The sequence below is a fragment of the Diaphorina citri genome, unplaced genomic scaffold (genome assembly GCF_000475195.1).
Source record: "Diaphorina citri unplaced genomic scaffold, Diaci psyllid genome assembly version 1.1 scaffold578, whole genome shotgun sequence".
NCBI lineage: Eukaryota > Metazoa > Arthropoda > Insecta > Hemiptera > Psyllidae > Diaphorina > Diaphorina citri.
In genome coordinates this window covers 119,844-138,697 of record NW_007378012.1, presented here as the reverse complement: position 1 = coordinate 138,697, position 18,854 = coordinate 119,844, and the positions used below count along the sequence as shown (strand labels likewise).

Here is an 18,854-nt window from a genome sequence, read left to right as displayed (position 1 = left end):
ATAATAGGGAAAGTGAAAGAATTTTCTCACTTTTCTTCTTAGAACCTTGATTGTAGTTATACCGTCCCGACCATCATAACTTTTTACTACATTATTACTTTTTGACATAAAAATAAACATAAAAGTACCTAGGTTCAACGAATACCTACATTATTATAGTATTAGTCCTGGAATATTATGGTTCCAAGTTTCTAACCTTCATCTTGTGCAGAATCAATAGGAAGAATTAACTTGTAACTTCATTATTTACTTAGATAAGGAGATAGGTAGCAAGGCAAGTATTGTACGTAGGTACATGGAGAATAATTTGAAAGTACGAACAACACAAATTCTTTTTTTTTGTTTCATAGGAAAGTTTTTACATAAGGCTAACAAGCATTGTGTTGCCATGGTAACGACGCTGCGTGATAGAAGCACACGAAACATGAAAGTGTTGTCGTTCGTTTCAGTTGGAAGTCGGTTGTGTTCTGATGTTGCAGCTCGGTCTGATAGTCGCGCTCCTTTTGGTTTTCGCGCCCGGGTTCAATATTGCGCTCGAGAATTCAACCCAGTCGCAATGTCAAGACGGTATCATCTTGTCATTCTGGGATGCGGAAGGGGAGATGACCACGCTGGATCGAGTGATGCGAGGTGTGGTCTATATGGTGCTCCTCATATACTTCTTCCTCGGTGTGTCCATTATATCTGACCGGTTCATGAGTGCTATAGAAGTGATTACGTCACAGGAACGCGAGGTCAGTGTGACGAACAAGGCAGGCACCAGACATAAGGTGACCGTCAGGGTATGGAATGAAACAGTTGCCAATCTAACGTTGATGGCACTGGGATCATCCGCCCCTGAAATATTACTCTCCGTCATAGAGATATGGGGGAAAGGGTTCTCCGCGGGAGAGTTAGGTCCCAACGCGAGGTCAGTGTGACGAACAAGGCAGGCACCAGACATAAGGTGACCGTCAGGGTATGGAATGAAACAGTTGCCAATCTAACGTTAATGGCACTGGGATCATCCGCCCCTGAAATATTACTCTCCGTCATAGAGATATGGGGGAAAGGGTTCTCCGCAGGGGAGTTAGGTCCTGGGACGATAGTAGGATCCGCCGCGTATAACTTGTTTGTTATTATCGCCTTGTGTGTCGCTGTTATTCCTAACGGAGAGGTGCGGAAGATCAAACACCTCCGTGTGTTCTTTGTCACAGCTACCTGGTCTGTGTTCGCCTATATTTGGCTCTACGCCATCTTGGCTGTTTTCTCTCCTGGCATTGTAGAGGTCTGGGAGGGTCTTCTTACATTTCTGTTCTTCCCTGCGACCGTCCTCACGGCATACTTTGCTGATAAGAAATTGGCGAGTCATGAATTCAAGAAGTTCCGTCTGAATAAGAATCGTGTCATTGTCGCTGCTGAGAGTGGAGATATAGAAATGGAGAAGGATGTAGAGGAAGAGATTCTAGAGGAGAATGAGTCCCTGCGACCGTCCTCACGGCATACTTTGCTGATAAGAAATTAGCGAGTCATGAATTCAAGAAGTTCCGTCTGAATAAGAATCGTGTAATTGTCGCTGCTGAGAGTGGAGATATAGAAATGGAGAAGGATGTAGAGGAAGAGATTCTAGAGGAGAATGAAACCATGAACTATGCCACCACATTGAGAGAATTGAGACAGATGCATCCCAACTTGAAGATGGAGGAATTGGAGAAGATGGCAGAGAATGAGATTATGAAGCGTGTCCCCAAGAGTAGAGCATTCTATCGGATCCAAGCCTCCCGGAATATCATGGGAAGTTTCCAAAGTGCACGGAAAGAGAAACCTCAGCATAGGCCAACCTCTCCCTTACCAGAGCTAGGAGGTCTGACAGGTGCCAGGATATTCTTCAAGCCACAATATTACACCGTCCTGGAGAATGTAGGCGAGTTTGAGGTAGTAGTAGCCAGGGAGGGCGATGTATCAGGGACGGTCACAGTAGAGTACGCTACTGAGGATGGGACAGCACAGGCAGGCTCGGACTATGTCGGTGCTGCCGGGAAGATTGTATTTCAGCCTGGGGAGTTGGAGCAAAGGATTAGACTGCAAGTGATTGATGATGATGTGTTTGAAGAAGATGAATATTTCTTCGTACACCTGACCAAGGTGAAAGATGCCAAACTCGTGGCTCCGTCCAGTGCCACTGTTATGATTCTGGATGATGATCATGCAGGATCTTTCGGATTTCTGGAGACATCAGTGACTATAGCAGAGTCTGTAGGGATGTATGAGTTGGAAGTGTTAAGGAGTTGTGGAGCACGAGGCACGGTGTCGTACACCTGACCAAGGTGAAAGATGCCAAACTCGTGGCTCCGTCCAGTGCCACTGTTATGATTCTGGATGATGATCATGCAGGATCCTTCGGATTTCTGGAAACATCAGTGACTATAGCAGAGTCTGTAGGGATGTATGAGTTGGAAGTGTTAAGGAGTTGTGGAGCACGAGGCACGGTAGAGGTGGGATACAAAACATACGATGACACAGCCAAAGCAGGAACTCACTACGTCCAGACAGAAGGAGCACTCATCTTCCATAACGAGGAGACTAGGTAAGAGAAATAGTAAACTTGTTTACTAACCACTCTATTATCTCTGTACTAGAAACTATAGAAATTCGATATCTTCCTCTACGAACCCAAATTATATCTACATCACTCTTATCTTACCCCTCTAGCTACTTCTACAATAGGAGGAGTGTAGATTAAGATCCTCATTCCTCCTCCTCCTCCTCCTATCATTCACTTAACTCATCCATCATCCACAATTACCACGTCCGCCCATCACTGTCAACTTTTCAGATTAAGAAAAACAAAACGTCTTCCTTAGATTAATTTATTGGCGACGTACCATCGTCATCATTATATTGGTCAAAAGAAATTCCCAACACAACAGCGAACAGGAAGAGAAGAATTTTCTTTGTAGGCTCCCGAGGCCTATTTTTGGCCTCTTAATCTGAGATTAGATACGTAAAGATAAAGTAATTATTAATTAATACTCGTAATTTAAGCTATGCCGAAACAAGTCAGTTTGGGATGATAGAGTGCTCAGTTTGGGATGATAGAGTGCTTGAGGGAATTGAGAAGAGATTTCAGCGAGGAATCAATATGTACACTAGAGTCACTGAACTTGAATTAATCGAAGCCTATTTTCAACCAGGGGCCTGACCGTAGACCCTTTTTGCGTAAAATTCCTTTCCTAACGCGGAATCTTGTTGAAAAAAAGCGCCAAAAATAATCATGTTGATATCTCCATTATTTACAAGGATGCACGAATTTCTGTGAAATCCTTCTAATACTTTTCAATGGAAATCAAAATCGTTACCTTCACAGCTGCTACTGTTTCACTCAAAAAACGATTTTCGTTATTGGCCTCTCTAATAAGACCTCTTAATAATGCGAATGCATTTAGAACTTGAATTAATCGAAGCCTATTTTCAACCAGGGGCCTGACCGTAGACCCTTTTTGCGTAAAATTCCTTTCCTAACGCGGAATCTTATTGAAAATCAGCGCCAAAAACAATCATGTTGATATCTCCATTATTTACAAGGATGCACGAATTTCTGTGAAATCCTTCTAATACTTTTCAATGGAAATAAAAATCGTTACCTTCACAGCTGCTGCTGTTTCACTCAAAAAACGATTTTCGTCATTGGCCCCTCTCTAATAAGACCTCTTAATAATACGGATGCATTTAATAAGATCTAAAATGTACCTACCTATAAGGTACTAACCTATATATAGGTACATAAAGATAACTTAAGGAGGTGCTCGGAAATTCCTTACCTACCTACATATTGGTACAGGTACAGGATAAAGGGATTACCTACAGATTAAATCATTCAATATTAATGCATGTAAAAGCAAGTAATAGGTACTTCATCAAGTAAGTACTCAAGTACCTACATATACCTACCTAATCAAGTTCCTATACGTAAGTAGGTCAAGTATTTTCCAAGAGGGTTTAGATTAAGATTAGTTTAGAACATAAACTCATAAAGGCTACAACCATTTTGTGTTAATAAGTAAAATTACAGACTTACAGCTTTACTACTAAGTTACACATACACACCTATGATCCTTATACTTTGTAGGTAATTAGATATAATATATGTACCTACTCCCCTAGGTATACTGGGGAGGAAACCAATTCGGTGCCAAAACCTGTTTTCTGCTACCAATTAAATTGATAGGTACCTGATTTTTTTTTCTTCTTTCTATCAACACATCACAAGCACTATGTTCTTAGCGCTGAATCTTCCTAGTCTAAAACTTTAGAGTGATCGCTACCAAAAGAACAGGCACAAATGAACAGTGACCAGTGTTATTATAGGGTTAGGTTAAACGCAAAAAGGAGTTTTCACAACTAGAGCAGTGATTAGTGCTATTATAGGGTTAGGTTGAACACAAAAAGGAGCTTTTTTTTTGCAAATCTCGAAAAATTATGATGGATTGAGTACGAATAAAGCAGAATCATTTCTTCTAATTGTGAACAACAGAAAAAAGAACGTTGTAATATTGTTTAAAAGTAAAACTCTTATTTATTTCATCCAAGTCATTACAGGTATACGGAACCCAATTGGTAGTAAGCCCGGGACCCAATTGGTCGTCGACTACCTTAAGAAAAAAGGTCATGGGACCGAATTGGCGTTCTTCCGTATACTGTAGGTACTTATATCTAGGACAGCGACTTCTAACTAGCGGCTCGCGGCCCACATGTGGCCCGCTAGACCAAGCTTTTTGGATGGGGCTCATGGAGCTTCATTTTTGTTCTTTTACATTTGAAGACCCCTCGGGAAAAAAGATGGGAGTCCAATTTTCAAAAAAAAAAAAAAATGAGTTAGATACATTATATAGTACTTCCCCCCCAAAACTATCGATTTTTGAAGTCAGAAATGCGAAAAACAATGATCGAAAAAATTTCAGACTGAACCCCAACCCTTTCTGGCAGTAAAATTGTGATTGAAACATTATTGCGAAGGGTTTTATTACAGGAAGAAATTAGAGGCAAACAGTGTTGTCAGTTATTTCCGTCGTAAAGTTTAATGGGGCCCATTGTAACAATTTACGAGAGTGCTTGCTGTTTAAAAATGCGAGAATAGTCTGTTATCATCTCAAACATAGGCTTACATTCCACCCTCTCAGCTCTTTCAGAGTTGAAACACATTTTTGTAATTTCTCCCGAAAACGTTAACCCAAGGTAGGTACAAAACTCAGACTCACAAAGTGTACAACCCCAAAAATTCTATAGCTGGTATAGGTAGCTAGAACAAATCCAAAATCTAATAATAACAATAAATCACAAAATTTTGGTAGAGAGAAAGAGATTAAAAAACCCTTTTTCAAACTTTGGGCTTTGATTTTAAATTCCCTACAAAATTTTGGGTTTGTAATTCCCTATAAAACTTGGGGACAATTTGTCCTCGATTTCGTCCCTGAGGGACTTACTTGCGGTAAAGAGGTCAATATTTCAACCCCCTACCTTATTTCACAAAATAAAGGGGCCCTTGCTTTGCATGGACGTTAAACCTATGCACGCTAACCTTCTCTCTCTCTCTCTCTCACCCCTGTACCTTTATTTCTTATTTAACTCTCTCTCTCTCACCCCTACGCTTATTTCTTATTTAGGTAACTCTCTATCTCCCTTTCATTCCTCCCTCTCTCTTCCTACTTTTCCTTATTTAACTCCCTCTGTGCCTTTCTCTCTCTCTCTCTCTCTTTCTCTTTCTTTTCTCTCTCTCTCTATTTCCTACCTCCTTTTTGTTTCTTTCTTTCTCTTCCTACCCTTATATTCTTATTTAGTTTTCTCTATTTTCTCGCCTACGTTTCCTTAGCTCCTTCTCTCTCTTACCTTCTACTTTCTCTTTCTCTCTCTCTCTCTCTCTCTCTCTCTCATATTACTTCTTTTTCATGTTTCTCTCGCTCTCTCCTCCTCCTCCTATATACCTTCCTTCTTGGACTTTCTCTCCCTCTGTTCCTCTTCCTCTCTCTCTCTCTCTCATATTACTTCTTTTTCATGCTTCTCTCGCTCTCTCCTCTCCCTCCTATACCTTCCTTCTTGGACTTTTTCTCCCTCTCTCTTCATCTTCCTCTCTCTCACACACACCTTACCTCTTTTTTATATTTCTCTCATACCTATACCTTCCTTATTAGACTTCCCCTCACTCTCTTCGTCTCTCTCTCTCCCTCCCCCTCCCCTCACCCGTTTCTTATTTACAAAGGGGACGTGTTTGTTTAGCCTACATTAATTAATCCTGACCTCGTTGCATAAATCAGGCGACTATTTATACATGTATGAAATAGGGGGCTACCCTCTAATAGGGAGAATACCAGCCAGGATTTCCCTTTTTCAAGGAAGAGCCAAGGTTGAGTGCGAAGGGCAATAAGGGCACTGAACCAAATTCCAACGAATCAAAATGACTGACATAAAAACTATGCCAAAAGTTCACTGTAAAGGAACAAGTTTCTGAGAACTAGCAGGTCAAAGAGAGAAATCCCCGAGGCATGTAAATTTGAAACATTGAAATAAACAGGGAAAATACTCTCGATATTCCCATGAGATTTCTGACGATCAAGGCCTGTGGAAACACAAGGGCAGAGTGAAAAATACCTGAAAAGTTTGGCACTAATTCAAGTGTAACCGTTTTTCCCCATGTTATCAAACCCAGGTCTTATCAGTAGCTTAGAGCTTGGTATTTTTAGAAACAACGAAACAGGAGTTGAAACTTACTCTTTTCGCTGTTTTTGGAGTCATTATCAGAGGGTCTACGATGGGTAACTTTGACATATTCCGCCATGATCACTCATCTACTAACTTTGAAAAAGAAATAAGAAAATCAACAATTTTTTACAATTTTTTTAATCGAAAAAAATTTATACGTAAAAAAATAAACAAGGAATAAATTTTCATCAGCTGATTTCGTTTTGTGAAATCGTATACGTGCTGCGATCTATGGGGATTTGTTGAAAGCACGATGGTAAAAAGCGCTGTTCACACGATCGAAGCTTCTCGCTCCCAACTTCGCATAAAGTTTTTCAAAACGAATCTAAAAAGAAAGATAAAAGTTTTCAACCATAAAATTAGAAATGGCTAGTACCTATTTTATTTAATTATATGCATCCAATTTTATTTTATTTAAAAGAAATAAAATAATATAACCAAGATGTGAATCAGCTTCACTTTATTTTGGTAAATAATCCATAAACTATCAACCTCTTTGAGATAACCGGTAGAAATGGACCCGTCCAAAAATAGGGATGTAAAGTTAAAGATTCTCTACCATTGCACATGTGACATGTTTGGCAACAATGCCTATTTTTTTGCTGTCACATTGATCTGGACACACTATAATAAGATCTAAAATGTACCTACCTATAAGGTACTAACCTATCTATACATAAAGATAACTTACTTAAGGAGGTGCTCGGAAATTCCTTACCTACATATTGGTACAGGTACAGGATAAAGGGATTACCTACAGATTAAATCACTCAATATTAATGCATGTAAAAGCAAGTAGGTACTTCATCAAGTAAGTACTCAAGTAACTACATACCTACCTAATCAAGTTCCTATACGTAAGTAGGTCAAGTATTTTCCAAGAGGGTTTAGATTAAGATTAGTTTAGGGCATAAACTCATAAAGGCTACAACCATTTTGTGTTAATAAGTAAAATTACAGACTTACAGCTTTACTACTGAGTTACACACCTATGATCCTTATACTTTGTAGGTAATTAGACATATTATAATATATACCTATACCTACCTACTCCCCTAGGTATACTGGGGAGGAAACCAATGCGGTCCCAAAACCTGTTTTCTGCTACCAATTGGGTCCCAGTTTGAGAGGGTCTAAGTACCAACTGGGTCCCACACTTAAATTGATAGGTACCTGATTTTTTTCTTCTTCTTTCTATCAACACATCACAAACACTATGTTCTTAGAGCTGAATCTTCCTAGTCTCAAACTTTAGAGTGATCGCTGCCAAAAGAACAGGCACAAATGAGCAGTGACCAGTGTTATTATAAGGTTAGGTTAAACGCAAAAAGGAGTTTTCACAATTAGAGCAATGATTAGTGCTAGGTATTATAGGGTTAGGTTGAATACAAAAAGGAGCTTTCTTTTGCAAATCTCGGAAAATTATGATGGATTGACTACGAATAAAGCAGAATCATTTCTTCTAATAATTTCACAATTATTGTGAACAACAGAAAAAAGAACGTTGTAATATTGTTTTAAAAGTAAAACTCTTATTTATTTCATCCAAGTCATTACAGGTATACGGGACCCAATTGGTAGTAAGCCGGGGACCCAATTGGTAGTCGACTACCTTAAGAAAAAAGGTCATGGGACCGAATCGGCGTTCTTCCGTATACTGTAGGTACTTATATCTAGAACAGCGATTTCTAACTAGGGGCTCGCGGCCCACATGTGGCCCGCCAAACCAAGCTTTTTGGATGGGCCTCATGGAGCTTCATGGAAAGAGAGAGAGAGAGAGAGAGAGAGAGAGAGAGAGAGAGAGAGAGAGAGAGAGAAAGGGACGGAGGGAGTTAAATAAGGAAAAGTAGGGAGAGAGAGGGAGGAATGAAAGGGAGATAGAGAGTTCCCTAAATAAGAAATAAGCGTAGGGGTGAGAGAGAGAGAGAGTTAAATAAGAAATAAGGGTACAGGGGTAGGGGTACGCGTCCATGCAAAGCAAGGGCCCCTTTATTTTGTGAAATAAGGTAGGGGGTTGAAATATTGACCTCTTTACCGCAAGTAGGTCCCTCAGGGACGAAATCGAGGACAAATTGTGGGACTTTCCAAATCCCCAAGTTTTGTAGGGAATTTACAAACCCAAAATTTCGTGGGGAATTTAAAATCAAAGCCCAAAGTTTGAAAAAGGGTTTTAATCTCTTTCTCTCTACCAAAATTTTGTGATTTATTGTTATTATTAGATTTTGGATTTGTTCTAGGTACCTATACCAGCTATAGAATTTTTGGGGTTGTACACTTTGTGAGTCTGAGTTTTGTACCTACCTTGGATTAACGTTTTCGGGAGAAATTTCCAAAATGTGTTTTAACCCGGTCCCTGAAAGGGTGGAATGTAAGCCTATGTTTGAGATGATAACAGACTATTCTCGCATTTTTAAACAGCAAGCACTCTAGTAAATTGTTACAATGGGCCCCATTAAACTTTACGACGGAAATAACTGACAACACTGTTTGCCTCTAAGTTCTTCCTGTAATAAAACCCTTCGCAATAATGTTTCAATCACAATTTTACTGCCAGAAAGGGTTGGGGTTCAGTCTGAAATTTTTTCGACTCGACAAAATTTCCAAAGACTGAAGACTCGACAGAAAATTTTGGGGTCCTTGAAAATTGTGTTTTTTTTTTTTCAGTAGTTTCTTCTTCTTCTTCTTCTTCTTCTTCTTCTTCTTCTTCTTCTTCTTCTTCTTCTTCCTTTCCTCCTTCTCGTTATATACAAACATAGCTACGTACATACACAGCTGTTTAATTCATAGCTCTAGGTAGCATCAGACTTGATCAGACAGACTGTTTCATATCTGCGGATAACTCGATCAAATTCTAGAAGATGCAAATTTTCTGCAAAATCTCACTCAATATTCACCCCCCCCCACCCAACCCTCAAGAAAATCCTGGATACGGATCTCCTAAAACCTGTGTATGTGGTCGGCATACACATGCAAGTTGGAAAGCCCTGATCCAGAATATCTAGGTACCTACTTCATATAGAAATTGATGTTATCATTGTATTCTCCAGCATTCACATTGTATTGTACATCCAATGTATGTTAGGTGGGAAGCGGCAAGCGTAGGTATAACAATATTCCAATTTTTCCATTCTATCAACATCTGAAAGAAAACATTCCACCAGTTATTCAACGTATGTGGAAACATCAGTTTCCAAGGTCTATTACATTACAATCATGATAACTTACTAGAAAAAAACTCCGTATTGCCAAGTTTGCACGGAATTTTACTGCATGGCAAAACTCGGAAAAAAAAGCAAAATTGGAAACCTATGGAAAAGAGAAATGTCGATATTCACGGGTAAGGGGAAAACCTGAAATTCAAATGTTTATTGGACATTTTTTATTCGACATTTCTCAAATTGCATACCTAGTAAAATTTGGAAGCGAAGATAAAATAAAATTACAATGCTGAAATATCAGCAGTTCAGCAGTAGGATGGGGCACTTTTTTTCGAGTTTAAAAAAGTAAACAAAAATACCCATCCCCATTTTGCTTTAAAAAACGAAAAAACCTTGAGGTAGGATATTTTTTTTTTCTTTTTGAAAAACAAAGAGAAAAACTCTTGAATTTTTACGATATTCAACCTCTATAGCAAATCTAGCTGATGGCATTTTTTAGGATACCTACGTACGAGTATTCTAAATCCATAAAAAATCATCTTTAGGACATTTTTATTTTGAAGAGAATGTACATAATTACATATAGACGAAGAAGAAGAAGAAGAAGAAGAAGAAGGAGGAGGAGGATGAGGAGGAGAAGAAGAAGAGGAAGAAGAGGGAGAAGAAGAAGAAGACAAAAAAGATCGGAAGAGCGGTTCAGCAGGAATGAAAAAGGGAAAAAAGGGGGGAAAAAAAAAAAAAAAAAAAAAAAAAAAAAAAAAATGCCAGAGGAGGAAGTTGTGAAAAACTGGAAGTATAGGTAGGTAGTACATTGGTAGGTACATAACTACCTAATATGTATACTTACCTAACATAGATAGTTATACATAGATGTACATATTAGGAAACATAGATGTACATATTAGGTTTGCTGCAAATTTTAGGTATTGGCAAGGGATTGTACCTACGTAATCTGTATGGTGAAGAAGAGGAAATAGAGCAAGACGAAAAAAATAAAAAATATTTGCATTTGAAGGAAGGAATATTGAGTGAGATTTTGCAGAAAATTTGCATCTTCTAGAATTTGATCGAGTTATCCGCAGATATGAAACAGTCTGTCTGATCAAGTCTGATGCTACCTAGAGCTATGAATTAAACAGCTGTGTATGTACGTAGCTATGTTTGTATATAACGAGAAGGAGGAAAGGAAGAAGAAGAAGAAGAAGAAGAAGAAGAAGAAGAAGAAGAAGAAGAAGAAGAAGAAACTACTGAAAAAAAAAAAACACAATTTTCAAGGACCCCAAAATGAAGAAGAAGAAGAAGAAGAAGAAGACGAAGAAGAAGAAGAAGAAGAAGAAGAAGAAGAAGAAGAAGAAGAAGAAGAAAAAACTATAAAAAAAAACATAATTTTCAAGTACCCCAAAATTTTCTGTCGAGTCTTCAGTCTTTGGAAATTTTGTCGAGTCGAAAAAATTCGGCGCGGAAGGGGGGGGGGGGGGGTGTAAAGGCAATTACTTTTTCAATAGGGTTGATAGAGGGAACTGTACCTGCTGAGGTCTTATCGTCCCGAAAGCGAAGAGAGAAAGGAGACGGGATAGGAGAAAGCCAGCCGTTCCGAGAACCTTATCTGCTTAGGAAAAAATCCGCCCCGGACGGGAATCGAACCCGCTACCTAGCTCTTGCACCACAACACAACTAGTTGCTTAACATAACACAATTAATGTCTGGCTTTATTTACAAACTCGTTGTTGCCCCAGCCGACTTCCAACCCAGAATGTCTTTTGGTTGCTCTGGTACACACGCTCGAAACTGTTTGTTTATTTGGTGGTTGGTGGTCACGTCCACTTCTGGGTCCAATGATCTCTTCTATCTGAGTTGGCGAACGCAACGTTCGGATAAGATTGTGTTGCTTCCTCCGACTCAGCTCTATTTTTTTATTTTTGTTTATTCAGCACTCCCAGCTTCCTATCCCCGTTATGTGTCCCTCAGTTCCCGCTGCACCCTCTGATAACAAATGTGGTCCCCCCTGTACCCGTTTTGTCAACTTCCATGATGAATTTTCATAGGCAATGAAAATAAACATTGCAGACAATGCGTCAAATCCGCCCTCACTCTAACCCTTTATCATACGCGCTGCACCCTCTGATAACAAATGTGTCCCCGCTGTACCCGTTTCGTCAACTTCCATGATGAATTTTCATAGGCAATGAAAATAAACAATGCAGACAATGCGTCAAATCCGCCCTCACTCTAACCCTTTATCATACATGAAGATTTTTATTTTTTAGGGAATGGTACATGTGACATATTTCTAAAAAGTAAGGGCTAGGTACCGAAAAAAAGTCTTTTTATAATGAGGATTGTTAAAGAGAAACTCTCACAACGGACGTCTTATCGTCCCAAATCGAAGAGAGAAAGAGGATAGGAATAGGAGAAATGCAAGGATAGTGATAGGAGAAAGCCAGCCGTTCCAAGAACGAACCCTATCTGTTTAGTTCGGTTTAGTTTAGGATAAAGTTCGGCCCGGGCGGGAATCGAATCCGCGGCCTAGCGCTCACAAGCCAAACGCGCTACTTTCCAAGACAATTAGGCTAGCTTGTTCTTTTTTTCCAAACAATCCAATATATAGTTTAAAAGGCCCAATAAAGTACCTACCAGAGGCATGTAAAAGCATTTTACGTATTAAATTTGACAAAAAATTATAACAAAAAGTTAATGAAATAAATAAACAGAGCCTTAGCCGAAGCTTGTGCCACGGGATCATTGAATCTCGAAGGTGGACTCTCTACTGGTAGGGATGATATATTTGTTACCAAACATCATCCCTACGACACTATCTAGGCTGACTGTAGAGGGAATGAAGCAATGAAGGGACTTTTCAGTCCTTTATTCGGATGAACATTAATGAGTACATAGCTACTTACTTAGTACATAATCGTAGGTATATTCTATTCTACAGTAGGTACTTACAAGGTACTTTCTTCTTCTTCTTCCCCCCCCCTTCTTCTTCTTTCCCCCCCTCCTTCCTTATTCACCATCTCCTTCCATTTTCCCCCCTCTTATTTCCCTCTTCTTCTTCTTCTCTTTCTTCTTCTTCTCTTTCTTCGTCTTCTTCTTCCTCTCCTTCTGCATCTTTTGCTTTTTATTCCTTTTCCTTTTTTTTTCTGCATGGGTGCATACTGCTGCGATAGGCTTCGTATAGATTTAGGTTTATTTTTTAATAATATTATAAGTTTTAGTTCTAAGGCATAGATTAAGAAAATTTGTAAACACCGAAAGGTAAAAAATACAATAAAAAATATTATTATTATTATTATTACAACCCCGCAGTTTATTGTGAATGCGAGGTTAAGGGGACTTTTCAGTCTTGTGCTGCTTGGGTAAACAAGGTATCCTATTTTTTTTTTCTCCGTATGAATGGTAGGTAATGCGGTTATTCGGTTAATGGGATTTCCATCACAAAACAAAGTCAAGATTCAAACTGCATCCACCTGCAGGATGCATATTTAACCTTCATGGAGAGTGCATACAAGTGCATCTCTATAATAATGCCCTAGTAACCTTCCTCTATTTAACCTTCATGGAGAGTGCATACAAGTGCATCTCTATAATAATGCCCTAGTAACCCTCCTTCTCCTTTCCCTTCTTCTCTTCTCTTCCTTCTGCTTTTTCCTCTTCTTCTTACTCCTTCTTAATCCTTTTTCTATATTTAGCATATTATTGGTTTTTTATTTGAGGTAACAAAATTACCCCTTTTCTTCTCTTACTTATACTTCAGTGTCAACCTCAATAACCCAACATGTGTCATAATTTTAAACATCACCCAGCTTAACTTCAGTGATCCATTCCACATGCTAGCGCCAGCGCTGGCTTTATCATGTTTAATTCAACACTAATAAAGCAAATACTAGAGCTCCCCATAGCCTTTAGAGATAACATAATATCTGGATTTAGATAAGTTAGGCGCCACTTAAGACTTGCGTAGATACCTTGTATACTTCCCTAGATATTATCGAATTAATTAATGTAGGTAAATGTCTCTGTTTATCTTATTTGATTAATTACATGTTATAATGTGAAGATTTCGCGATGTTGAGTGTGTTATGTGTACAGGGTACCTCTGTACGAATGAACTAACTTGGAAGTTCTTAGAACGAACGTTCCAAGTACGAATGTACGTACGTTGTGTTGTTGGAACAAGAACTCTCTCTCTCTCTCTCTCTCTCTCTCTCTCTCTCTCTCTCTCTCTCTCTCTCTCTCTCTCTCTTTCTTTTTCTCTCTCTCTCTCTCTCTCTTTCTTTTTCTCTCTCTCTTTCTTTCTCTCTTTCTCTTTCTTATTCTCTCTTTCTTTCTCTCTTTCTCTTTCTTTTCTCTCTCTATTTCCTACCTCCTCTTTGTTTCTTTCTTTCTTTCTTGCTCTTCCTACTCTTATATTCTTATTCTTATTTAGATTTCTCTATTCTCTCCCACCAACGTTTCCTCTATTTTTTCTCGCCTACGTTTCCTTAGCTCCTTCTCTCTCTTACACCTTATACTTTCTCTCTCTCTCTCTCTCCATCTCTCTCTCTCATATTACTTCTTTTTCATGTTTCTCTCGCTCTCTCCTCCCCCTCCTATACCTTCCTTCTTGGACTTTTTCTCCCTCTCTCTTCATCTTCATCTTCCTCTCTCTCACACACACCTTTCAGAATAATAATCCAAAACACCATTTTTTACTTTTATCCTATAGGAAGGAAAGTAATGTAATCGGGTCAAAATTTCGATGGTCAGATTTTAGTGACGAAACACGTTTTGAGGTCCCTAGAGCCTAAATGCAAAGTTTCAGCCATTGGTCCGTGTGTGTGTGTCTGTGTGTCTGTCTGTAAACAAAATATCTCGAGAATGGTAAGAGCTAGAGACTTGAAATTTGGTATGTAGCTGTCAAATGTGACAAGGATGCGACACGAAACTTTTGGTTAAGACCGGTGCTACGGTTGGCGGCATTTTACCGCTTTTTGGCGGTTTTTGGTGTAATTTAACAATATCTCGGGAACGGTATGAGCTAGAGACTTGAAATTTGGTATGTAGTTCACGAGTGTGACAAGGATGCAACACAAAACGTTTGGTTGCGATGGTTGCTGCGCTTGGCGGTATTTTGACCGCTTTTGACAGATTTCGACCGTTTTTTGGCGGTTTTCAGCTATAGCGACAAAACGGTTAGAGATATTGTAAAAGTTAGGGTAAAAGAACACTCAAATAAGCATCATTCAATAGGATAAGGAAAGTCGTGTGATGTTCACACCAGATTTTTTATATTTCTCTCATACCTATACCTTCCTTATTAGACTTCCCCTCACTCTCTTCGTCTCTCTCTCTGTCTTCCTCTCTCTCTCCCTCCCCCTCCCCTCACCCGTTTCTTATTTACGTGTTTGTTTAGCCTACATTAATTAATCCTGACCTCGTTGCATAAATCAGGCGACTATTTATGCATGTATGAAATAGGGGGCTACCCTCTAGTGCAGGGGTTCCTAACCTTTTTTTAAGGTGGCGCCCCCCTTTTCAAAATAATAATAATAATAATTAAATATACAGTTGAACTTGAACGTGTCTGGCTGGGGGACTTTTAAACTGGGAGAATACCAGTCTGGATTTCCCTTTCTCGAGGAAGAGCCAAGGTTGAGTGCGAAGGGCATCTACTCGTAAAAAATTTGCAGCCAAAATCAAATGTCAGCCCGAAGCAATCACTCTAGCGTTGATTCAGAGGAGGACGAAAAACGCCGACCCCGTCTGAACACTCTGAAAACAGGAAAAGGCGAAGAAAAAGAAGAATAGAATAGAAGAGAATATACCCTGCTTATACTGCCAGAATGAGACTGAAAAGTCCCTTTACTCCCGCAGTCTAAGCAAGGTCTCATGTATTTGGTACAATATTTTCAAAAATAAATTACAATAAACCCTTGCTTAAATTGAAAAAAAAAAAAAAAAGACAGTCGACCTTGAATCCAAGGGACCAGCAATTTTTCCCCACCTATCCAGGCTTTCCAATTACAATTTCCAATGAAGGGGCCCTGATATTTCCCCCGTTCATCCAGGTGTCCCATTTAGACGGGTCCCAAAATTAGACAGGTTGTACTGTATTTTGGAATATACTCACGTCCCCGTCTCCCCGGTTTGGGAACCCCTGCCCTAGTGCTATAAATTGCGGGACGGTTGACAGTTTTCATATCTTTACTCTGACAGCCTTTTCGGAGCGTTTCGAAAATTGTTTTCCTACCTAATGTTGCCCTCATAGGGCGGGAACTTCCCCATAGGTTATGAAATAGGTAACTATACAAAACTTATTACCTTTATATGATACAATGGATACACGTTCCAAAAGTTAGGGTAAAAGAACACTCAAATAAGCATCATTCAATAGGATAAGGAAAGTCGTGTGATGTTCACACCAGATTTTTTATATTTCTCTCATACCTATACCTTCCTTATTAGACTTCCCCTCACTCTCTTCGTCTCTCTCTCTGTCTTCCTCTCTCTCTCCCTCCCCCTCCCCTCACCCGTTTCTTATTTACGTGTTTGTTTAGCCTACATTAATTAATCCTGACCTCGTTGCATAAATCAGGCGACTATTTATGCATGTATGAAATAGGGGGCTACCCTCTAGTGCAGGGGTTCCTAACCTTTTTTTAAGGTGGCGCCCCCCTTTTCAAAATAATAATAATAATAATTAAATATACAGTTGAACTTGAACGTGTCTGGCTGGGGGACTTTTAAACTGGGAGAATACCAGTCTGGATTTCCCTTTCTCGAGGAAGAGCCAAGGTTGAGTGCGAAGGGCATCTACTCGTAAAAAATTTGCAGCCAAAATCAAATGTCAGCCCGAAGCAATCATCACTCTAGCGTTGATTCAGAGGAGGACGAAAAACGCCGACCCCGTCTGAACACTCTGAAAACAGGAAAAGGCGAAGAAAAAGAAGAATAGAATAGAAGAGAATATACCCTGCTTATACTGCCAGAATGAGACTGAAAAGTCCCTTTACTCCCGCAGTCTAAGCAAGGTCTCATGTATTTGGTACAATATTTTCAAAAATAAATTACAATAGACCCTTGCTTAAATTAAAAAAAAAGAAAAATAGGAAGTTTATGTTTTCTTTTTCAGAATTGTTAACTTTAATAACTTGGAGTTGTACCTTCTTGTATCACCTCCTTTGTATAGAACACTGTGTAGGTCTTTTCAATCGTCTGGTATAATTCAAAATCCATTTTCTCAATGTCTTCAAGTGTTCCAAATTATTCCGAGTAGGTCAAGTATTTGTGCTCGGGTGAAGTGTTTAATCCCATACGTATCCAAACGACTAGATTCTAATACCATTATCTGTGCTACCTAAGCTCTATGAAACACTTCGTCTTTTGATGTCAGATAAATTCTTCTCCAGTGAAAGTTCTCAAAATTATTTGTTTTATATTGTTGTGCCCATTTAGACAACGAAATTCATTGTAATTCATGTTGATCTTTAAAAAATAAATTACAAAAAACCCTTGCTTAAATTGAAAAAAAAAAAAAAAAGACAGTCGACCTTGAATCCAAGGGACCAGCAATTTTTCCCCACCTATCCAGGCTTTCCAATTACAATTTCCAATGAAGGGGCCCTGATTTTTCCCCCGATTATTCAGGTGTCCCATTTAGACGGGTCCCAAAATTAGACAGGTTGTACTGTATTTTGGAATATATACTCACGCACCCCCTGGAATGCTTTCACGTCCCCGTCTCCCCGGTTTGGGAACCCCTGCTCTAGTGCTAAAAATTTCGGGACGGTTGACAGTTTTCATATCTTTACTCTGACAGCCTTTTCGGAGCGTTTCGAAAATTGTTTTCGCAATGTTGCCCTCATCAGATGGGCGGAAACTTCCCATAGGTGTTAGGTCATATTAAGAGCACCAGAAAGCAGAAAGCAACCTGTTGAAATATTTGCAACCGAAATACAAGGGCATAAGCTACGAATATATACGAGCAATGTAGCTAAGAATATTAGGTATTATATGAATGCATCTTTAACGTTCAAACTGAAGACTATGGCCGAATGGCCGTCTTATTTCCAGTGTAGGTACATTTTTTTTAGGTTTGATAGAGAGAACTGTAACAACGGAGGTCTTATCTTCCCGAAAGCGAAGAGAGAAGGAAGACAGGATAGGAGAAAGGCAGCCGTTCCGAGAACGAACCTTATTCGTTCAGGATAAGGGCTTACAAGGCAGACGCGCTACCCTTCAACTAGGCTGGCAATGAAACTTTTTATTTCCAAGGGGTTAACTTGAAAGTTAGATTCCAAGGGTTAAAGGGCTACATAAATTCAATTAAAATTACACCCTTACCTCTAGTAGGTTATAAGCATCGACTTAAAAACCTCAAGAGGTTTTCATGATATACATACCTACCTACACAATATCCACTTATCAGATGAAGTTCATAGGTTCATGTACTTAGGTACCTACCTTTAACAATATTATTTAAGTACCTACCTCTACATAGGTACCTACCTCTAACAATATTATAAAAGTACCTTTAACCTCTAACAAGAGAGATAAATTATCTAGGTACCTCTAACAGAAGAGAGATTAAAGATAAACCTCTAACAGAGGAGAGATTAAAGATAAGAATGAGTTTCTACTTGCGAGTACGTTATAATTATGATGTCAATGTACGTGCTTAACAGTGGCGGACTTTTTCGGCCCCCTCCCACGCAAGGTTTCGTCTGGGCCCCTCCTAGGTTAATCCTTGGGCCCCCTCAGGTTAATGGTGGATCTAGGTAGAAGCGGGGTCCTTCACTGATTTTCACCCTTTTAATCCTGTAAAGATAAAGTAAAAACATACCTACCTACATACTCGTACTCTTAATGTAGATAGGCCGTCTTAGGGAACTACCCTGTACACCACAGACTTTCCCGTTAATACTTCCCTCCTTCTACCTCATTCCCCCCACTCCGCCCCTTGCCCTCTTCTTCCTCCTC

The 18,854-nt window shown here is 39.3% G+C and overlaps 1 protein-coding gene across 1 annotated transcript in view; it reads left to right on the top strand.

The window, feature by feature from the left end:
- The first annotated feature begins 323 nt into the window (after positions 1 to 323).
- LOC103510261 (sodium/calcium exchanger 3) overlaps positions 324 to 18,854 on the top strand; it is a 99,575-nt gene continuing 81,044 nt past the window's right edge. The window contains exons 1-4 of the mRNA XM_026824349.1: positions 324 to 897; positions 1,074 to 1,338; positions 1,500 to 2,124; positions 2,307 to 2,566. Of these exons, the coding sequence (XP_026680150.1) occupies positions 471 to 897; positions 1,074 to 1,338; positions 1,500 to 2,124; positions 2,307 to 2,566 (1,577 nt within the window). The 5' untranslated portion in view covers positions 324 to 470. The remainder of the gene's footprint in view (positions 898 to 1,073; positions 1,339 to 1,499; positions 2,125 to 2,306; positions 2,567 to 18,854) is intronic.